Source organism: Myotis davidii, unplaced genomic scaffold (genome assembly GCF_000327345.1).
Source record: "Myotis davidii unplaced genomic scaffold, ASM32734v1 scaffold59, whole genome shotgun sequence".
Classification (NCBI taxonomy): domain Eukaryota; kingdom Metazoa; phylum Chordata; class Mammalia; order Chiroptera; family Vespertilionidae; genus Myotis; species Myotis davidii.
This window is the reverse complement of record NW_006293001.1, coordinates 3313794-3335184: the sequence shown is the minus strand read 5'-3', so window position 1 is coordinate 3335184 and position 21391 is coordinate 3313794. Positions and strand designations below refer to the sequence as shown.

Genomic DNA, 21391 nt, shown 5'->3' with positions numbered 1-21391 from the left:
AGTAAATAGGTTAAACTGTATCTATTTTAGCTATTCAAGTTAGAAGACGTATGTAGTGAAATCTGAAGACTTGACTTACGAGGATGTTTTTCAGTGTTAAGATCCTAACAGGACTACACTCATTTAGTGTTTTCTATTTCATGCTTGAAAGTGCCAGCACTAAGCAAAATTCTCAATGTGTATTCTTTCCGGATGAACGACAGTTAGACAACTAAATCTGTAATACAATATAACATGGTCATATTAACCTAGTGATGCAGAAAAAACCATCTGTACCACCTTGTACATCACTAAACTGTATGAACAAACGATATGCCTTGTGTAATCATTATTTAAGAAAGGTAGTGAATTGTCTTTAAAAGAAGGGAGTAATCTAAGTGATGAAAAATGATTAAAAATAGGCATTGACCTTCAGGCCATTATAATAAGCTTACAGAATTGATTTGTAAACTGCTTTATTATTCAATTTCATGTGCATTAAAAACTAATCAAATGATTCTGATGCAGTTCACTAAGTTTTAACTTGCCAATTTACTTGAGCGTATAAACATTGTCAGTAGAATTATGTAAAAATGCCTGCAGAACAGTTATTGTAATATGCTATCATTTAATCCCATTTGCATGGATTCATTACTCTCTTCTGCATTTTATTAATCAACAGCTTAATGCTCATAGATAGAGAGCAGGCAGACAGGGGGGTTGGGTGGGGGCAGAAGGATTGAGCAAAAAAGAAAAAAGAGAGAGAGAACTCATGGACATGAGCAACAGAGTGGGTGATTTCATGGGTGGAGGGGGATAGGTGAAGGTGGAAGAGACCACAATGGGATAAATGGTGATGGAAAAAACTGAAATTTTAAAAATGAGTTTAATGTTCAACATATTTGGGGTTTGTCTATGCATTGTGTCATGTCTTCAACCACAAAGATCAATTTTATTTCAATTATATTTGACACTGTTAATTAGGTGTCCACTAGCTTACAAATGAAAGTGTGCAATAATTAATTAAACTATTTAGGTTTAAAATTTTCTGAGTGGGTATTTTTCATAAAATTCACTAGATAACGATGAGTTTGAAAACACTTGTATGCTCTAAAACAGCCGTGGGCAAACTACGGCCCGCAGGCAGGATCCAGCCCGTTTGAAATGAATAAAACTAAAAAAAAAGACCGTACCCTTTTATGTAATGATGTTAACTTTGAATTTATATTAGTTCACACAAACACTCCATCCATGCTTTTGTTCCAGCCCTCCGGTCCAGTTTAAGAACCCATTGTGGCCCTCGAGTCAAAAAGTTTGCCCACCCCTGCTCTAAAATCAGAATAGTAGCAATTAATAAACACTGAAGAAAGATGAAATTTACAATATTAGTAAGAGGTGTATCAAGTTTATAGTACACAGTATGCAGTTCACCATTTCCATGAGCTACCAAGTTCAATGCAATTAATCATTTTTTGGTAAATAGGGGTCAATACAATTTCAGCAGGCTAAGATTCCCTAATTAAGTTGGTCAGAGCAATGAAATATTCTACAGTAAAGATTTTTCTACAGTAAAGCTTGAAGCACATTTTCAGTTTGGCATCTGCTTGTGGAAAGTTATTTACTAAACTCAAGCATCCCGTCAGAGCTGGGGTTTGGTGAGCAAAACAGACAAGGGCCCTTCGCCTATGAGCCTACAGTCCTCTAAGGGAGAGAAATAAGAAAGTCAACAAGTGTATAACTAGGGAACTGTGGAGAAAGGTATAAAGGGGATGCTAATCCAGTTCAGAAGGAAGGAAACATTTTCCAAAGGAAATAACTTTGGAGCTAAAACCTAAAGGATGCATTAAGTGGGAAGAGTGAAATTTATCAACACAAGGAAGCCTAGAAAGAAGCAAAGGCCTCCGAAGGAATTAGAAAGTCCATAGGACTGGATCCCAGAGGGTGAGGAAGGAAAGATGAAGCTGCAGAACGGAGATAGAGTTGCCTTCATTCCCAATGCAGGGAATTATTGGGAGCAATGACATAGTCTATGTCAGTGGTTCTCAATCTTCCTAATGCTGCGACCCTTTAATACAGTTCCTCATGTTGTGGTGACCCCCAATCTCATTGTTACAAATTGAACATAATTAAAGCATAGTGATTAATCACAAAACAATATGTAATTATATATGTGTTTTCTGATGGTCTTAGGCGACCCCTGTGAAAGGGTCGCGACCCAGAGGTTGAGAACCGCTGGTCTATGTGATCAAAAGTGACTTTTTCTTAAAAGATAGAAAATTATTTTTTAAAGGATGGACAATATGATGCAATGTGGAAAGTAACTGGCATCAATTGCAAGAAATCAGATGAACCTATAGGAGCTTAGACAAAAGTGAGAGCAGTGGAAATGAGAGAAGTGAAAATGATTGTTATGACTATCATTAAAAGATATTCCAGAGATTAAATGAACACAGTTAGGAGACTGATCAGATATGAGGGATAAAGGTGAGAGAGAACAGTAATACAATGAGTCTCAAGTCACAGGCTTATAGAACTAGTGGATTGTGATGCTATTCACTGAAAGAAAGGACTGGGCTTGGGAAGATAGATCATGAGATTGAATTTTCTATGAGATTTTGAGGTATCATTAAGGATTCTAAATGAAGATGCTGATGAGGCCTTTAGATATGCAATTCTAGAACTCAGAAAGGAGGTCGAGGCTGGAGATACAAATTTATGAATCATTAAACATGTGTGAGCATGAGATCATCCACTAGAAGATCATATGCAAATAAAATGCAGGGAAGTTCATGAGTTTTGAGTGTTCTTTCACATTTTAAGACCACCTTCAATCCACTGAGGAAAAATTCATAGTAAATATATTAAAGATAATGGTGCCCCTGACCATCAGAGAATATAAGAAGGTAAACCAAAGAAACCCACTGACTAACTCGAATGGCGACATGTAATTGGAAAGGCGTGGCTGATGTCGGCCGAGGCTACTAAGCTGGCAATACAAACTAGAAACTCTGCATTTTCTTGCAGACAATTCTTAGAAAATCTTTAAATTATACAATATTATTTGGATGCTTTCTCTTATATTTTCATTTCTCTTTAAGGACAGAAGTTTACCTTTTTAGCTTTTTTTTAATTTATAAAAGAATGTATGCTGATGTAACAAACAAGAGAGATGCAATATATTATATTTTCCCCACTTCCAAACATCAAGAACATAAACATATTCTTGTTTTCTTAAAAATGTCATACGATTTCAAAGTATAATAACGCCATAATTTATACAATCATTCTTCATCTTATGAATATTCAGATTATGTCTAGTTTTTGTGGCTTGTGATATTCTATAAATGGGGTTGATGAGTCAAATGAAAAGTGTATTTTTTCATTTTAATGAATATTGTAAAATGACTTTCCAAAGAATTTGTAGCAGGTTGCAATGCTCTCCAGCATTCATTGCCAACACTAAATGTTATGTGTTTTTTTTTAATTTGAATTTTACTACCAATGAGTTTATGTGTTTCTTAGTTATATTCTCAGATTTCAGGACAAAAAATCAGGAAAAATGAATTCCTATCTTTATCATACATCTCTCTCTCTGAAACCAAAAGTCTTGCAAGAATTCCAAATGGAATAAGAAACATCTCATACATAGTTGACCTCACTTTTCCATCCACACTCAACTAACATTATTATCCAGTAGAAACCTTCTAGCTATGTCAGGCCATCTCCTCATCTCCACCTCATTCCCTTCCCCCCCACTTGAAATACAGTAGTCCCCCAACACATACACATGCATACCCTACAGTCTTTTCTGTGTCTGATCCTTTTACACACAGTGCCCCATCACGTTTTTTTTTTACTTCTAAACTATGCTCTTCCTTTCAAATACCCTCAATGAATGGATATATAGTGGGTATATACTTTTAATTTATTAAAACAAAAAACCTTGTGTCATTCAAATAATGGGTTCACATCACTGGAGAATATCTACCTATAAAAACACGGTAAAATTATGTCTACTACTTTCTTACACTCCCATGATAATTTGTATTACCCTCAGAGAAGTTTTCTACAATTTGCCTCATTCCAAATGTACATTAAATATTGACGAGTAAATCTTACACATCATTTAAATATGAACCAAACATATTTGCTTGTTTATTTTAAGAGGTATATATTTTGTCTTATAATAATTCGCTTTTCTGTCTCTAGGGAAACTTTTTGGGTTCAAGTTCCCTGGCCTGAGAGTTCTCACTTACAGAAAGGAGTCCTTACCACAAGAAGACCCTGATGTGGTCGTGATTGATTCATCCAAACACAGTGATGATTCGGTGGCCATGAAGCACTTTAAGTCTCCTACAAAAGAAAGCTGCAGCCCCTCTGAAGCAGATGATACAAAAGCCTTGATACAGCCCAGCAAATGCTCCCCGTTGGTGAATATATCTGGACCTCTGGACCATTCCTCTCCCAAAAGGCAGTGGGACCGACTCTACCCTGACATGCTTCAGTCAAGCTCCAAGCTGACCCATTCCAGATCGAAAGAAAGCATTTGTAGTATACGGAGGGCTTCTTCAGTCCATGATATGGAAGGATTCAGTGTCCACCCCAAGAACATATTTAGAGACCGACATGCCAGTGAAGGTACGTCTGAAGTTTTTTTAAAATATGAAAACATAAACTAATGGGCAATGAAAGGGAATTTCGATACTGTTTTTCATTTCTACATTAATCTTTATGCCTAAGAGCAGTGATTTTCAACGTTTTTCATCTCGTGACACCATACACTAATTACTAAACTTCTGCAAAAATAAATAAATTTTTTGCCTCACAAAAAAATAGGTATAATTTTGATTCAGTCACACCAGATAGCTATTGTGTTGCCTATTGTCATTTCTTTATTTGCCAATCTAAGGGAAAGAAGGTCAGCACCTTTGACTAAATAGTATTACATTTTAAAAATTACTGTGGCACAACAGTTGAAAATCGTTGCCTGGTATTCCTTAAGGCTTAAAGGAAGAAATGTGAGTAGAGGCTATTAAAAAATATGAGTCCTACATTCAGAGTTGTTACTGATTTCTTCTTGGAACCCCAGTGACTAATTTGGTTTCTTATGGCTTATTTATCTGTGTTTCTGAAATAGTATGATAACCACTATCTGCCTACTTAATGGAAGTTTAATGAATTAATGACATAATATAAGATGTGCTTAGGTCATAACGCTATCATCTCAAGCATAATTAATTGTGTTATATTTAGCAAATAGTCAAGCCCTGCTGCAGTCTCTGGGCCTATGTGGGATTATCCAAGGATAGGTGTGTACTGACTTTTAAAATATTTGTTCCTAGAAATATTTCCTTTAGTTCCCACATTTTTAATGGATGGCCCAAAAGTTATTGATCTCTTTCCCAAAGTTAACCTTGTCTGCATCTTAGTCTGTTAGTGCAAGTGATGAATCCCTTTGTGTTCTTTTGAGAACTACCAAGAGGCTGACTATAGACACTGTTGATATTATCATCAGACATTGGGGAAGCGCCTATGCCAGCCGTGGGCAAACTATGGCCTGCGGGCTGGATCCGGCCCCTTTGAAATGAATAAAACTATTGAAAAAAAAGACCATACCCTTTTATGTAACGATGTTTACTTTGAATTTATATTAGTTCACACAAACACTCCATCCATGCTTTTGTTCCGGCCCTCCGGTCCAGTTTAAGAACCCATTGTGGCCCTCGAGTCAAAAAGTTTGCCCACCCCTGCTTTAAACCCAAAGCCCACAATTGATTCATGTTTTTCTTTCCTCACTCCTGCTCCATAAAACCTCCCTGGACAAGGGGTCTTTTGAATCATTGAACTTTTCCCACGGTGTCCAAGATTCAGAGTGCCTGCTGCACGGACACATCAGTTTTCTGAATCCTGCAGATTTGGGATCTTGAGAGACCCATTGTCCTTTCTGTGCTATTCCTTCCTGCAAGTGCCCATCATCACTCATGCTGCTGCGTTTTAACATAAATCCGACTCTGGGGCTCCTGAGTGAAGGGTACTAGGTACTTTGCCAGCTTGTCACAGTTATTTTTTAAGCCTCATTTCTAGCCTCTCCAAGGCTCTCTCCCCTCCTGTGTATTCTATTCCAATCCTCCACAAAACTTAATTGCCTTTTCTAAAAATGTATCATGCACTTTCTTGGCTTCATTATTTTGTTCTGCCAGAAGCACTCTTCCCAGCTTTGCCCCATAGCTGTAAAGACCCACTTCCCCTTCTCAAACCAGAGGAATTCAATTTGCACCTGAGTGTGCAAAGCAGTGTTTACATATATTACAGCATTTAATGTAGCCTACATTATACTGCATTATATGTCTGTGTCATCCCTGTTGGATATACAAGCAAGTAATTATGTTGCTATGAGCTCCCTGACATGGGCGTTCTGGCACAATTAGCTCTGCAGCCTCAGTACCCAGAACTATTGCCTGTATTATGACAGGAACTCAGTAAGTGCTGGTTAAAATTGCGAGAGCCATGCTTGTGAAACATGTTCTGAAAACACACAGACATCAGGAAATGAGTTACCTGCTCCATAATGCTATACAATTTAAACCAAAAGCTTAGGGTTGAATCATGTGGGGATCTGTATAGATCCCCTGTGAAGTAGAGAAGGCAGAAGAGGTGAAAGAAAATGAATTGGCAGGAACTTTTTCAAAGAGAAGAAAAGTCAATATCACTGAAACAGAAGGAACAGTTTTCTATCAGATAGATTTGAGAAACTCTATATAGTCAAAGAGCAGTGAGCACATCCATTTTAATCGGTAGCCCAAAGAATGTCAAAAAGAGAGAAAATAAAATAAAATCAAGGACAATTTTGAAACTGGATAATCATCTAAGGCTCTAAACCATGTAGTAATTGCATGTTCGATATCTCCTGACCCAATGAGAGCTCTGAAGTTTGATCTTTGAGCAATAGATCCTATGGCTGAAAAACAGTAAAATCAACATAGTAACTTAAATGACCAGCATATATTTTAATTAGTTAATACAATTAGTGTAACCATTTTTAGGAATTGTGCTGACTTTTCAGAGACTGGCCTTTTTGCCTAGCACCTGAGTTATAGTATAATAACATTCAGAAACAGTACCTTTGAGTATTAAATGATACATAATCAGTGCAGAATAGACACAAACTTAGCCTGTGATTTGATGGTGATGCTAGAAGGTTAGATCAGATTTCATGATTTAACTTTACAGTTTTCAATTTTATGTGATCTCCATTTAGTGCAGTTACTGATACAATTATGGGAAAGGGTGATTTAACATTTTTTGATTTCTCAGTATGGATTCTATACTTGAACATGAGTTGAGATCTTTAATTTATGTTATTGATCATCCAAGTTATGTTATTGTCAAAAAAATTGTATTACTTTCTTGCAGATGCTACAGTTAATGCCTGATAAATTCAGTGGACATTTTGTACTTAGCTTCAGAATAATTTTAGCTACAACACTCATTACCATAGAAGACTACACTTCCTAAGGCTATATATTTTATATATTTTAAAAACTGAGCCACTGAAAAGGGAAAATGGAAAACTTTTAAAACTGATTTTAGTTTTATGGATTCATGTAACTGGTTAACAGGTTAACCTCCACATTCACCAGATTTTGAATTTATGTTGTTCTCTCCTATTTCAAGAAGAGCAATTTCCTCCTATGTTGATTATCTTTGTAGCACTTTTTAAAAACTTGCAAATATATTAGGGCATAATATTTTACATTATTATTTCATTGAATCTACATTATCAAGTTCCTTAGAACTGTATTTCTCAACCTATTTACAGTGAAGGACCAGAAATTTTTATCTAAGCCATCATGAACCAATATATTTGTAAATACAATAAAAATATACTACTAGAAAAATGAAATTCAAAAAAGATAGACATACAAAATATAAACCCCAATTGTTTTATAATTAGGGTGAAAGATGTAAAATTCTTCTGCCACACTTACTCTAACTTCTGTCGTTATGCTGCCACAGAGGAAAAACAATCAGATCCAGCTAGAACCAGCAGAATGAACCCCATGCTCTGCCTTAGATCATCAAAGCAGCGTTGACTATGTAATGTGACTATATAATGTGACTATATAACACGCATATATTTGCAAATTACTGTAAGTTCTATAAAGATAGCCAATATAGGAGGAAATTGCTCTTCTTGGAGTAGGAGACAACAATATAAATTCAAATGAGGGTGTGTGTGTGTGTGTGTGTGTGTGTGTGTGTGTGTGTGAGTGTTTTAACTTGCAAAATTTTATATGTAATTTTTAGATTTGGGAAGTAGAATTTTAATATTTAAACTCTTGAAAGCACTTGCTATTTTACTAATGATGTTTGAACCCAGCTTCTGATGGGGATAGTTAATTCTATGTAATCAAGGTCTCTTCCATTGTCCCTATTTGCTTTTAATGGTCCCTCAAAGTGGGCAGAGAGTTGTCATGTAAGGTCACAGCCTTTGTGTATCTCTGTCTAAGGCAATGTCTACACTCGCGATTCAATATATCACACTATCAAAAGTGCTTCAATTATAAGCTTTGAAACAATGCTAATATATCCCAAGATTTTAAATATCCCCGATATTAGCAGAGATGTCAATAAATGTTGAACAGATTTTTCAAATCTTGGATATATTTGAATGGTTTTGACATGACTTTGTTTATTTTAAGCTCTGCTTGTTTCAAAACTAGTCAGGCATATTTTGTTAGTAGCAAATATGTAACAAAGAGTCAGATTGCTAATCTCTAAATCTGAAAACACTCTGTTAGGGTTTGGCTGGTGCCATGGGCTGTGAAAGAATTCACAGGTAAAAGATGAGACGCAGAGAGGCGTTTATTTCCTTTCCAAGAGAGGAAAGGACCACGCATTGCTAGGCAGTACAGGGCAAGAAAGAAAGGGTGGCCTGCACTTTGAAGCCGTGGCTGTTGCTAAGGGACAAGGATAGGAGGGGGTCCTGTTGAAGTTGAGCAGATAGGAGGGGGTTTGTCTTGAAAAGTTACGGTTTGTTTGTGTTCCAGGAGACAGTCGGCAGATGTCCTAAGGAGGTATCTTATCAGTATTTTTCCCAAGCCCATAGAACAAGCTTAGAACAAAAGTTATGAAGAGTTAAAAAGAGGCGTGGTTTGAGGGGAGGGGGAAATGGAACCTTCTACTAACTAGAGACTCCTTGCTGAGAATTCTCCCTGAGTGTGAAAACAGCAGGGATGAGGGGGATGCGAGAATGAAGCCTTGAGAGTCGCTTATCTTATCCGCAGTGTGAACAGAGGAGCTGTTGGAATCAGAGGAGCCAACCATGTTGGGGGTTAATGACCAGGTGCTTCTCAGAAGCCGTGGAAGGCCAAAGCAAAGAAAAGGAAAGGCCTTTATCTATCCTTACAGACTCCATTCTGAGATTTGAAAACAACCCAACTATATAGATAAAAGCGTAATATGCAAATAGACCAGACGGCAGAACGACTGGTCGGCTATGACGCGCACTGACCACCAGGGGGCAGACGGCAGATGCTCAATGCAGACGCTGCCCCCAGCCCACAGGCCCCAATCACCTGATGGGGAACTGGGAACCAGGAGTGAGTGGCAGCGAATGTGGGCAGTGCCAGTGCCCCAATCGCCCCGCTGTTCGCCCCACACACAGAGGGCAGCCAGCAGTGGCAGGTGGCGTGGCTGGTTGCCGGCAGCTGGGGAAGATCAGCCCTGATCACAGGCCAGGCCAGGGACCCTACCTGTGCACAATTTCATGCACTGGGCCTCCAGTTTTAATATAAACAAATTTCCTAAATATTCTAGGTATTATACTGAGTGCATTATAACAACGGAAATTTTAAAATCTTACATTCCCTTTGAGCAGTCCAGTGTCTCACTGACTTGTTATAATTATTTTTTGCCTAGGAGTGACTCTTTGTGTACAATTTGGTATTTTCAAAATATACATTAAAGAACATTTATGAGAGGGACAAGTAATAAATTTGTTATTAATATGCAAGTTGGTTTATAAGGTAAAATGCTGTTTTAGAAATATTTTTCCTTATTGAAACTCTAGGTGAAATTATACAAAAAAAATTGTTTAACATGCAAAATGTTGTGTGGTCCTTCTTTGTTAAATGATGGTTGAAGCAACACTAAAATTGGCTTCTGACAAGGTTGAAAGTTTTTATCACAACTACATGCAGCTGGGTATGTCTTTCTCCAAACTGTCATAATTATAATATCTGTATCTTGGAATCCATTTAAATTGAGGTAAATGTTTCACATATTTTAACATGAACGTTTATGACAGCAGATACTATTTCTAGCATATGCATTTTACTTGGTTGAATAGGTCAAAATGTTAATTTCAAAGTTAAAATTTTAAGAATTACATTCTGTTTTCTCTGTTTTTGTACAGAGGTAATTCAGTGTATATGACATAATTTTAGTCTTTTTATATTTCTCTTTTCTTTTATCCTTATGTGTTCAAAACAGACAATGGTCGCAATGTCAAAGGTAAAGTACGAACTCAAATTTTAACATCTGATGCTCCCAGTGCCCCTTTACTTGGCATGTGAAGTTGCCTGCTGTATGCCCTGTTCAATGCAACATCATGCTGCCCTTAGCTCGTCCAAGTGCCTGGTGGAGACATCATGGCTTGATTTTGGCTGGAGGCATTGTTACTTTCTCAGTGGTGTTTGTTATGAACTTTTTCCTGCAAGAAGCATAAGCCCAAGTTGACAATGAACACTTCCTAAATATTTACATCATTTGGAAAGATACAAATATCAAGCTACATATATTCCTGTGTGGAAGAGGCACATAAGCCTATTTCAGCCAAAAAAAAAAAAACACAAAAAAATCTTTTAGTTCAAGATTAAATAAAATAAGCAAAGTGCTACATGACAGCATCACTTTACTTGTTCCTCTTTTGTTTCCCTAAAACTAGTTTCACGTTCCTGGATGGCAGGGGGTATGGTTTTAAGCTTACTGTAGTAGTAAACTATACATGCATGGTAGTCACCTTCCGTTTTTCTATATTCCATTGCAATCATGTTTGTGTGTTATATTAGTCTGAAATCACTGGCATGACCTATAGCTCCTACAGGGTATTGTTTAATGGAGAAATAACCTCTGGACAATCGGGAGTTGGATAAAAATTTGAAATTCACTTCTGTTTTTCTACTAGATCATAGTGGATACCAGGAATCACAGCCTAAAATAATCCTATGTTCTCATCAGATGGAAAACTTGTGGGGCTTAGTTTTTTAACATAGGCCATGCATGCTGCTGTGGGTATGCATGTGGTGACAGTGACTCATTTTGTGCATGTGTGTTGCATGGACACGTCTCCACCAGTAACCCTCATTCCTTAGAACTCACTGTGTTGACCTCTTTCCTATGTGACTGCTACTCTAGTCATGGTGAAGTTTTGGATATTGATTTCTCAATCCCTTCTCTAATTAATTCAGAGCTGGTGACTGTGATGAATTACTATCACTAAAACTAAAGATGTTTTTAGCAGCCCAGGATAACTTGAAAATAAGGGAAATTGTGGCAACTTCTTTCCATCCTGGTTTTATTTTTTAAGCATTTCCAAAAGGGTCTGTGCAGGAGAACTCCAATAACAGGATGAGGTTTCATGCACATGCTTATTCTATCCTTGGCCTGAGATTCCTAAAAGAAAGCAAATCAGTGTCAGCTGCAGGTGGTGATTTGACTTGATCTAATGCAGAACATAACCTCGAAAAACAGAATACAGACAGCTCTCACCAACTTGCCTCTGTGACATATGGCTGGCCAAATTAATTAACAATCAATTATTAAACATTAATTTTCCGGTGATCTTTTAAATGAAATGAATCTAATTAGAAATGAATCTAATTTTTTCTCAATAAATAAAAAATTAAGCTTGCTTATCTTCCAAACTAGTAGCTCACATAATTGTCATTCAAACTGCAGCAGTTCTATTTTTGTCTCAAACTAGTCCACTTATTCTTCAACTTTTTTTTTCTCAACCCTTCATTTTTTAAGTAGCAGTTGTCTTTGAATGAAAATGAATCACAAAATCAGAATTTGCAATTAGGAAACTCTAAACCATTGTAGAAAGTTTTTGTATATTAATATTTATGAAATTAAATTCCCAAATTAGACAAAACATGTGTAAATTTAATAAAAATGTAATGTACCTGTGCCCTCCAAAGTCTTCATTATTTGTTCAAGCTCTAGTTTTGAAAACAACTTGAAAAATTTTTAAGTGTCCGGCCCCTTAAAATATTCACAGAGCAATTAATCTAATTAGATATAAGACAAATTAACCATGCTGTTTAAATTTTGGATTTGTTCCTAAACTACACTTAAATTAAAAAATTTTTAAAATGAAAGACAAATTTCTACACTTCTTTGTATACAAATGCATAATTAGTTTTATCTCAACTAAAAATTATTTCTTTACCAAAATAAAATAAATAATTTAGGAAGGCATTTAGAAGGTTTTTGAGATTATTTCATTCATTCCCCTTGGGCATGGGTGTTGTCTAAATCCTTTGCACCAGTGGTAGAGGCATCTTTATCTCCAGTGAGCCCATTCTTTAATTTTCTTGGGAAATCTATTTTACTGCCTGTTACACAAAGAGCTAAGCTAAATCCTTCTTGCTGAAATGTAATTTATTCCCCTTCATCTATCCTGAGTTGGACAGAGATGCTAGCTAGCTACTTCTAATCTTGATGTAATATCACAGTATAAAAACAGCAAACTGATACTCAATCTTTTCTTCTAAATTGAATAACTTCTATTTAACCTTCTTCCTTGGGATCAATTGTGTTTCCCTTTAATAAATTCTGATAGCACTCTGACTCTTTAAAATTAGACTTCAGAGATCAAAAAGTGTAACTTATTATCAAAGAGTGAAAAAGTTAATTCAAATAAATTGCATATGCTATTTATTTGTGTGTCTGTGTACATTATATTTTTCACTATTTTCTCTTAATATTTGAGAGGTGAACTTAATCCTACAATCACACATAAACAGATTTTAATCTCCAACTTAGTGGCTTATCTGCTTATTCTGCTTTCCAAGTCATCAATAAAAATTAACCTCTTCCCTACCTAGGAAATAAGTCATTAATATAATTTTACACCGCTGTTGCTTCCACCTCCTGATCATCTCAGGTAATACTGCATCCCACTGACAATGGTATGTTCAGTTTCTAACTTGTCTAAGAATCTGGCATATGAGTCAAAGCAAAAGTACTCTCCAGATTTAGTACAGCTTTTACCTTCTCTATTCCACCAAAACTATCAGACTCACAACGGAAATCTGATACAAATGTTTCTCATAAACTATATTGACCATTACTGAATATTTGTGATTATATAAGTTGAGTTGCAAGTTGATTTTTCAATTGTGACAGTTTTCTTCTGTAAATTATATGCTATGTGCTGAAACACAATATGATATCGACTACAAATAATTTGACTACTTATCTTTTTCTAGTCTTAAATTTCTTGTCCTTATGCTATTGACAGTGTTCTTTTACAAAACTCAATTTCTAAACACTGCTCTTGCATTTCTTTAATGTTGTCACGTCAGTAACTTAGGCTTTATTAAACTTTAGCAAAACAAACTCAGCACCCTAAGAAATATTGTATAAACACCAGATGAATTAAATACAACCTTAATCTTTATGATTTCCTTCTCTCTTGACCCATTCAGCCCTCTAGAGCAAAGATCTTAAAAATATATATATATTAAAAATATATTAGGTGTCCTTAGCTGTATTTCCAGCACCATCTAAAAGAAAATATATTCTCCTTTAGTCTCTTGTCACTCATGATAAATTTAAAATTCTGCCTAGTTGTTGCTTTAGCCTCTAGCTTGATCTCTAAATGCAGAGAATTTCTTTGTAGCTAGAACCTGGCCTACCTTATATTTAATCAGACACTTGTGAGATATTAGAGCCTGATATAGCTGCTGGTTTAGTCTTCTTAATCACCTCATTTCCATCTCCATCAGGGCATCCATTTTGCCAATGGTTCTCTAAAAAAAACATCGAGTCTTTCTATATATTTTTGAGTTTTACATTTCTTTCAACTGAATCCATTAGTTCGCTTTATTTCTGCCCATTTATTTTCTTTAAATTGATTTAACTTTTCGGTTACTCTCCTTTCTTTCATTAGACTCCTAAACCCCATCTCTTCATGACCACACTCAGGGAGGCTGTCTTTCACCTCTAAATCATCAGCTAAGCCTCTCTGAATATAGATTAGGAGGTAGGAATCCCTGTGTTCTGATTTCTATCCTTGACTCTTATTCCCTTTTGGCCGCATATTCTATCTGCCTTGTTTTACAATTGGTAAAATAAAGATATTGCTAATACCTGTCTTAATTAAAGTGTTGGAAACTTTTTTTATTATAACTTCAATAGATTTTAGAAACAACACTGATCATATTGCACACTCTAACAGACTTCTGCATATAAACATATGCTTCAAAATTAGTGGAAAAGAACATAATAATCTTTGTTATGTAGGATAAAGTGGGTTGTAAGTCTTATCTAAGGAGCATGCATGAATTATTTTAAGAAATATTTTAATTTTTGCTGAATTAATTAAATGGATAGATTAAATGGTCACCTAGATTAAATCTCTAACACAAAGAGCTTAAAAAACAAGAAACAGAGTAGAGTAACAGTTTAGAAAGGCTTTCCAACAGTACATAAGAAAAGCTAAAATACACACTGCAATGAATTTGTCATATTCTGAGGCCAAATCTTAGCCCTATCCTCTTATTCAAACCAATATTTTTAATATGCATTTTACTATCCTGAAACTTCACTCAGAAATAATTTAACTTATTTCTAAGAGAACAACATGATTCCTTAACTGCAACCGAAAACAAAGATAAAAGAAAACAGTTTGTAATGTAATGATAATTATCTCAATATGTTAATTTCCCGTTGCAATAATTAGACATAAGAAAATATTGACTGTAAGTGCATTGAAGCCATGAGAACACTGCCCATAGAAGTACTGAACAAAATGATAGAGCGGAAATATGGGTGGATAACAAAATAAAATTCACTATTGGAATAAATAGTAACATATTGGATTTATATATATGAATTTTGAAAGTAAGAACTCATGAACAGGTACATCAGTGTAGTAACTAGAAGGGGTAGGAGGGTGGGTGGAAGTGGAAAAGGGTATATGGGGGATAAATGGTGATGGAAAAAATAATAAAATAAAATAATAAAATAAAAAAGGGGAAAATACTTAAAAATGAAAAATAGGAAACAAAAATTGAATTATGAGTACTATACCAAGATAAAGTGGGTAGAAATGAGAACGTATAATATTGTCACAAATGAGCTGGCCCTTACTTTTAAGTGTAATGCTAAAATGATTCCCTCTTTGATAACATGCAATAGTAATGAATTGCACAGAAGAAAGAAATCCCACTAAATGTCAGGACATATATTCATTCTTCAACACTTAAGAAAGGCCTTACAGACCACATGCCTTCAGAAGCAATGGGAACTAGAAGATGGATTGGAAGAAGAAATGGGAATCAAGACATTCTGGAGGAATTATGGCAGATCACTACGGAGCTACTAAGGAGAAATTAGAAACCAACAGGCAATCCTAGGACAAATCATTTCAAATGTTTAGCTTTTATTACATTGATTTAATTTCATTGTATCACATAATTTTACATATAAAGGACAAAAGTATGAAATATTTTAAAGTAAAATTTTATTAATGATTTTTAGTGTGACTCCTATAATCTCTGGAAATTATATAATATCTGGCTCCAACACTTTTAAAACAAGATTCAAATCTCTTTGCTTACATATATTTACATGTGACAACTACACACATAGACTCTAACTTGAGGTCTGAAATTTGTTTTGGCAACTCAAAAGCCATAACTAGTGTAGCTCTAAGTGATTTGATATTCCAAAATGGTGAATAACTTCTGGTAAAGTTCTGCATAAAAACCTTACCTTTACATGGTAGTTATAGCTCTAGAAAATTCCATATATATGAAAAGCATCTTAAAAGTACATTGTACTCTATATGTGAAACAGGTTCAAGGTTCAGATAGTTATAAACAGGCTTTTCACCTACATGAATGGCCATTGGGGCCTATGGGACAATTTTTCAAGGTGACCGAATAGACACCTAACATCATTGTAACAAATAAAAATGCCTCACAAATGCCCTTAGAGCAGCTATTTTCAAGCTTTTTCATCTCATGGCACACAAACCAATTACTAAAACACTGTGACACACCAAAAAATATATTTCTTGCTGATGTGACAAAAAATAGGTATGATTTTGATTCATTCACACTGTACAACTATTATTGTGTTGGCTGTTGTCATTTTTTTTAATTTGACAATCTAAGGGAAAAGAGGTCATTGCCCCCGACTAAATTATCAAGTATTGCTTGTTTTAAAAATTCTTGTGGCACACCATCGTGCCTCTCATGGTACCCCATTGAAAATCGCTGCCCTTAGAGTGAATTACTCTCATAGTAGAGACCACTTGTTTATCTATGTAACCAATTCAGTGGAGTTTTTCCAGTGGAATGGGTCACAGGACAATCAAAGTATATTTAACAGTCTTTCTACTGTAACATCATAAATGATCCATGTTTTTATCCAGTTTTGTAAACAACTTTGTAGATAACCTGCTGCAGAAATCCAACATATAGAAGGATGATAGAGAAAGGGAATTGATAATAGGGCTAAAGGATTTTAAACACATTTTTTAACTTTATACTTTAACCTTTTGCAATCTCTTGTCAGTATTTCTATGTAGTAAAGTTACCTAAGGAGTGAAAATATGACATTAGAGCTGAGCAATGGACAATACCAAGATATCTGAGCTCCTAGAGCATTTTACAAACTGTAAATATTAAGATATAGACTTGGAATGTAGGCATAGAAGGGTACAAAAAAAAAAAGGAAACACCATTAAGGCTAGGTCCCAAAGAATGCATGGCCCAACCAGTGTGGCACAGTGGTTGAGCATTGACCTATGAACCAGGAGGTCACGGGTTCAATTCCCAGTCTGGGTACATGCCTGGGTTGCCGGCTCAATCCCCAGGAGGAATTGTGCAAGAGGCAGCTAATGGATGATTCTCTCTCATCATTGATTTTTTTTAATCTCTCTCTCTTCTTTCCTCTCTGAAATAAATAAAAATATAGTTTAAAAATAATAAAATAAATGAGTGCATGTAGTGAAGAGTTCCACACAGACGTAGGGTTCTGTCCCAGTCCTATCTGAAGGCTAGAACAATTTGGTACCACTTTTGGCTCTTACTTCTTTCCTTGTCTTATAAACAGAAAAGAAAGTGAAATTCTGCATGCAAATGAGAACATGCTAGGCAATATATATGCAGAGAACTCAATGACACTTTTCACCTAGGTGGACTTGATCATCATCACAGAAAGAAAACTCAGGAAATGAACAGAAATGTACCCCAAGAAACAAAGTGTTTGCAACCCTGATAAAAATGCTCTTTAAATAACTTCAAATGTTTATAATAATCAAATATAACTCTTAAAAAACAAACATAATGTGATTTTTCTTCAAATGAAACTAAGTGATGAGTATATTTTTAGCATTTTATTGAATGAGTTGATTGGTTGTTGTGGTCCAAAATACACAAACTATAAAATTTTCAACTGATTATACCTCACTTGGTGCATTAAGTACATTTTGATCCCTAAACTGTGTTAGTTTCATTCTGAACAGGGAAAAAAAATAAGGCAAAATGTGTTAACTAGCAAGTTCATTCATGCAATTTTTGTTTTAAGCACTCTCTGAAGCAAAAAGTTAATGTCTGTATAATACTCGTGGGCTCTGGATTTTTCTACAATTCTTCCTGATGCTAATTTCGAAGAGCTACATAGCATTACCCATTGTACAAGAACCCCTGGAGCATTTTCTGAATCTTCATAAGCAAAGAACAGTAGGTTCATCTCAGAAGAAGATGTTGCTGGCCAGGCTACTTATCCTTAACAATGGGTCAGGAGTCCTGGCACCTTGCCAAATAATCTTTGTGGGAAAGGAATTTGAGATATCATGAGAGTTGGTCAAAGGGTACAAATTTCCAGCTCTAAGATGAATAAATTCCTGGGATCACATGTGTGGCATGGTTTTAAAAAAAAAGAGAGAGAGAGAGAGTCAAAGAAATAACAAGGTACTACCAACTTCAGGTATATCCTATTGCCTAGCTACAGGCACTTCAATTGTAAATTGTTTGCAAAGCATTCTTCTGGTGTGGATTTTATTTCTTTTTCTCTTTTTTTCCCTCAGTAAGTGGTCAGTCAATTCTAAACAAAAGGAAAACAGAAAAAGAAGGAAAATATTTTAAAATCCCACACAGGATCCTAGAGTTTTCAAGAATAAAAAATAATAACAAAAGAAAGAGAGAAAGAAAGGCAAATGAAAAACATTTGCCCTTCTTAGTCTTACCTGAAATTCCTCCATCTGGTCTTAGCTGCTCTGGAAGCTCTGCAAAAAACATAGCACAGAGAGGAGAATAATATGAACTGGAGCAAGGTAGCCTGCCCATTCAGAAATTTCATGGCCAACATGATTTTAACCAGAGGCAAATCCTTCCTTGAGTAATCCCTGGATTATAAAAGGAAATTCTTGAGAAACTTTGAAGGTAGAATTTGGCCAATGATAGAGAGTGGAGTTGTTTTTTTTCCCTCTCTTTTTCTTTTATCTCACCCTTTAATGAACGAAGCTGAATAATAGCTAAAGCCTCCATCTCTCTCTGGGTGTACACCTAGACCCCATCTTATCCTCAGATACTCATGTGCTACTCTATGTGGCAGACAGTGACCTTAAACCCTATGTTTGGGTATCACCTAGCTAAATTTAGTCACACCTGAATCAGGGTCACATTAATCATGGGTCACCAACAGGTCATTCAGGACTAGTTTTTTCTTCTTCTATTTCTTCTGATATTGCTTTCACAAATACTTTCCAATTTTTTTAGGGCCTTTTAATCATATCAAGTCAAGCCTCCTGGGATCCACATCGGATTCAAACCTCAACAAATACAGCACCATTAACAAGATTCCACAACTCACTCTGAATTTTTCAGATGTCAAAACTGAAAAAAAGAGTACATCCCCTCCTTCTTCAGATAAAACTATTATTGCACCCAAGGTTAAAGATCGAACACACAATGTGACAGAGAAAGTTACCCAGGTAGGACATGATTTTACTATCAACTTCAACTCTTTTAAAGGTTCTTTTCTGCACCATAAAATACATTCTTTTTTTTTTTTTCATGAGTGACTATCAAGAGAGGTAAGCCATTTATTTGCATTCTATCTATAAAGTATAATTTTGTTTATTACAAGACTGAGCCAAAATAGGCTAACTTGGCATCATTGTTCCCTTTATACTGAAGAGGTGGTTAACCTGCTATTCATCATGTTTGGACATCTATTGTTTTGCTGCCAACTCTTGCATTATTAAAGCATGGTATTTTATTATAATGGATGTGTCTATTGAAGCTTTAGGTGACTAATCAGTATTTACTCTTAACTGTGGCCTTCTATTTTGCACTTACTCTCCTAAGTAGAGTCAGATAAGTCAGTTGACTTGGGGAAAAGAGCTGACTGAGATGATGGAAAAGTCAGAGTAAACCAATGTGTTTCACAGTAATAGTATTTTATTGTTTTCAAGTAAATATTGCATGTTGAACTAGGATAAAAAAAAGTACTGTCTAGCAGGAGTTATGTTTTAAGACTAGGGAAAAATTACTTGTACTTATTATATTAAAAGACCAGCCTAAGTAGTACCTAGCTTTTGCTTACAATGCTCTTAAATTGTTGGGAATTCATGACTCTAAAACTTGTGTCAAGTAAACCTTTTTTTTTTCTTATAAACAAAGTACTTAGTATATTTGCTTAGCAAATTTTTTCATAAACTGTCACAATATAAAGATAAACTTGACCCAAATCTCTTTACCAAGCATTGAAGATTTTGAATTCATAAAGTTGTTCTGTAATTATAATCACTGCAAGCAACACTCTAGTAATTCGTAAATAGCCTTATTGTGTGAGCTGATAGCTACGTAATGACTGCATGTCCATTGAAAATAACCTGAGCAGTCCCTATTGGAGATGGAAACTGGTACATGCCATACCCTGATACATACTTTGATATTTGTGTAATAATGAGGCTCTCTACCCTTGGCATTTTGTTCTTCTTAACTTAGTAAAATGAGCTTAACAATGGTAAAGGAAAAGTCTACTGTATTATCACGTCTATGATGCTTCAAATTTTACCTTAAAAATTCCATTATTTGTAGACAGTAACCATCACATGGCTATATAGAAATTAAGACATTTTAGAAACTGCCCAGGAGACTGGTGGCAAATATTAGGGTCAGGGTGTTGGCAGTAGCATACCTGAGGAGTGGTGAGGGCGGCAGAGCAGGAGAGGAGACTATAAGGAATTGTATGGCGCAGGGGCCTCTAACGATGTAGTCATGGAGTGTTTCACTGATGGTTTCAAATCCTCCAATTTTTAAAAAGAAGCTGGAAGCCCAAAATTTATGATTAAGCTCTTAATTTATAAAAGTTAGCGAACTAATGCAAAACACTTTTAGGCCAAACAAAGCACACTTTGAGGCCTGTGGGCAGCCAAGTGTGACCTTGGCAAAGCTCTTGGTTTACCACAGGGCCCACCCAATCCTGCCAACTCACCAGGTCCACGGTGCCAGAGAGGGTGATGCCCGTGTGGATCAGAGGTGCCAGCTACCTGCTCTGGGGTCTTTCCAGGCCTGATGAGAGAGAAAACATTTATACAAATAGCCATAAAGAAATCATGTTAATAAAGAATACAGGAATACAGGTTAGGGGGGAAGTAATTATACTTTAATAGGAGAATTTCCAGAGGAGAAAACAGAGATATGATGGGACATTTAAACTAGATCTAGGAAGTTACTTATCAAACTGGGAAGTAAGTGACATCTGAGAGCATAACTGGGAGTCACATACACTTGTGTTTTAATTCTGGCTAAATCACTCATTGTGTGCCATGGAGACAAGCATCATTTATTGTGTAACATTGAGGCAAGTGTTGGCAAAACTTATTTCTCAGTATTGATATAAGACTTAAATAGAATAATGTGTAGAAAATGTTCACCACAGTGCTAAGTACATAACACTTAATTTCAGACATTATTCTCTTTTCTAATAACCCCTGCCCACCTCACCATTTCTGCAGTATTCTTTTATCCCTACATTCCCAGGGTCTAGTAGGACACCTAGTGTAAAGAGGTTCATGAAATATTTAAGGAAGGAAGGAAGGAAGGAAGGAAGGAAGGAAGGAAGGAAGGAAGGAAGGGCGAGAGGAAGGGAGACACCGTAGCCC

At 35.8% G+C, this 21391-nt stretch overlaps 1 protein-coding gene across 1 annotated transcript in view; it reads left to right on the top strand.

Annotated features, from left to right (window-relative positions):
* KCNH7 (potassium voltage-gated channel subfamily H member 7) overlaps positions 1-21391 on the top strand; it is a 400430-nt gene that overhangs the window by 271412 nt on the left and 107627 nt on the right. The window contains exons 4-6 of the mRNA XM_006766560.2: positions 4189-4617; positions 10474-10494; positions 18999-19213. Coding sequence (XP_006766623.1) covers positions 4189-4617; positions 10474-10494; positions 18999-19213 — 665 coding nt within the window. The remainder of the gene's footprint in view (positions 1-4188; positions 4618-10473; positions 10495-18998; positions 19214-21391) is intronic.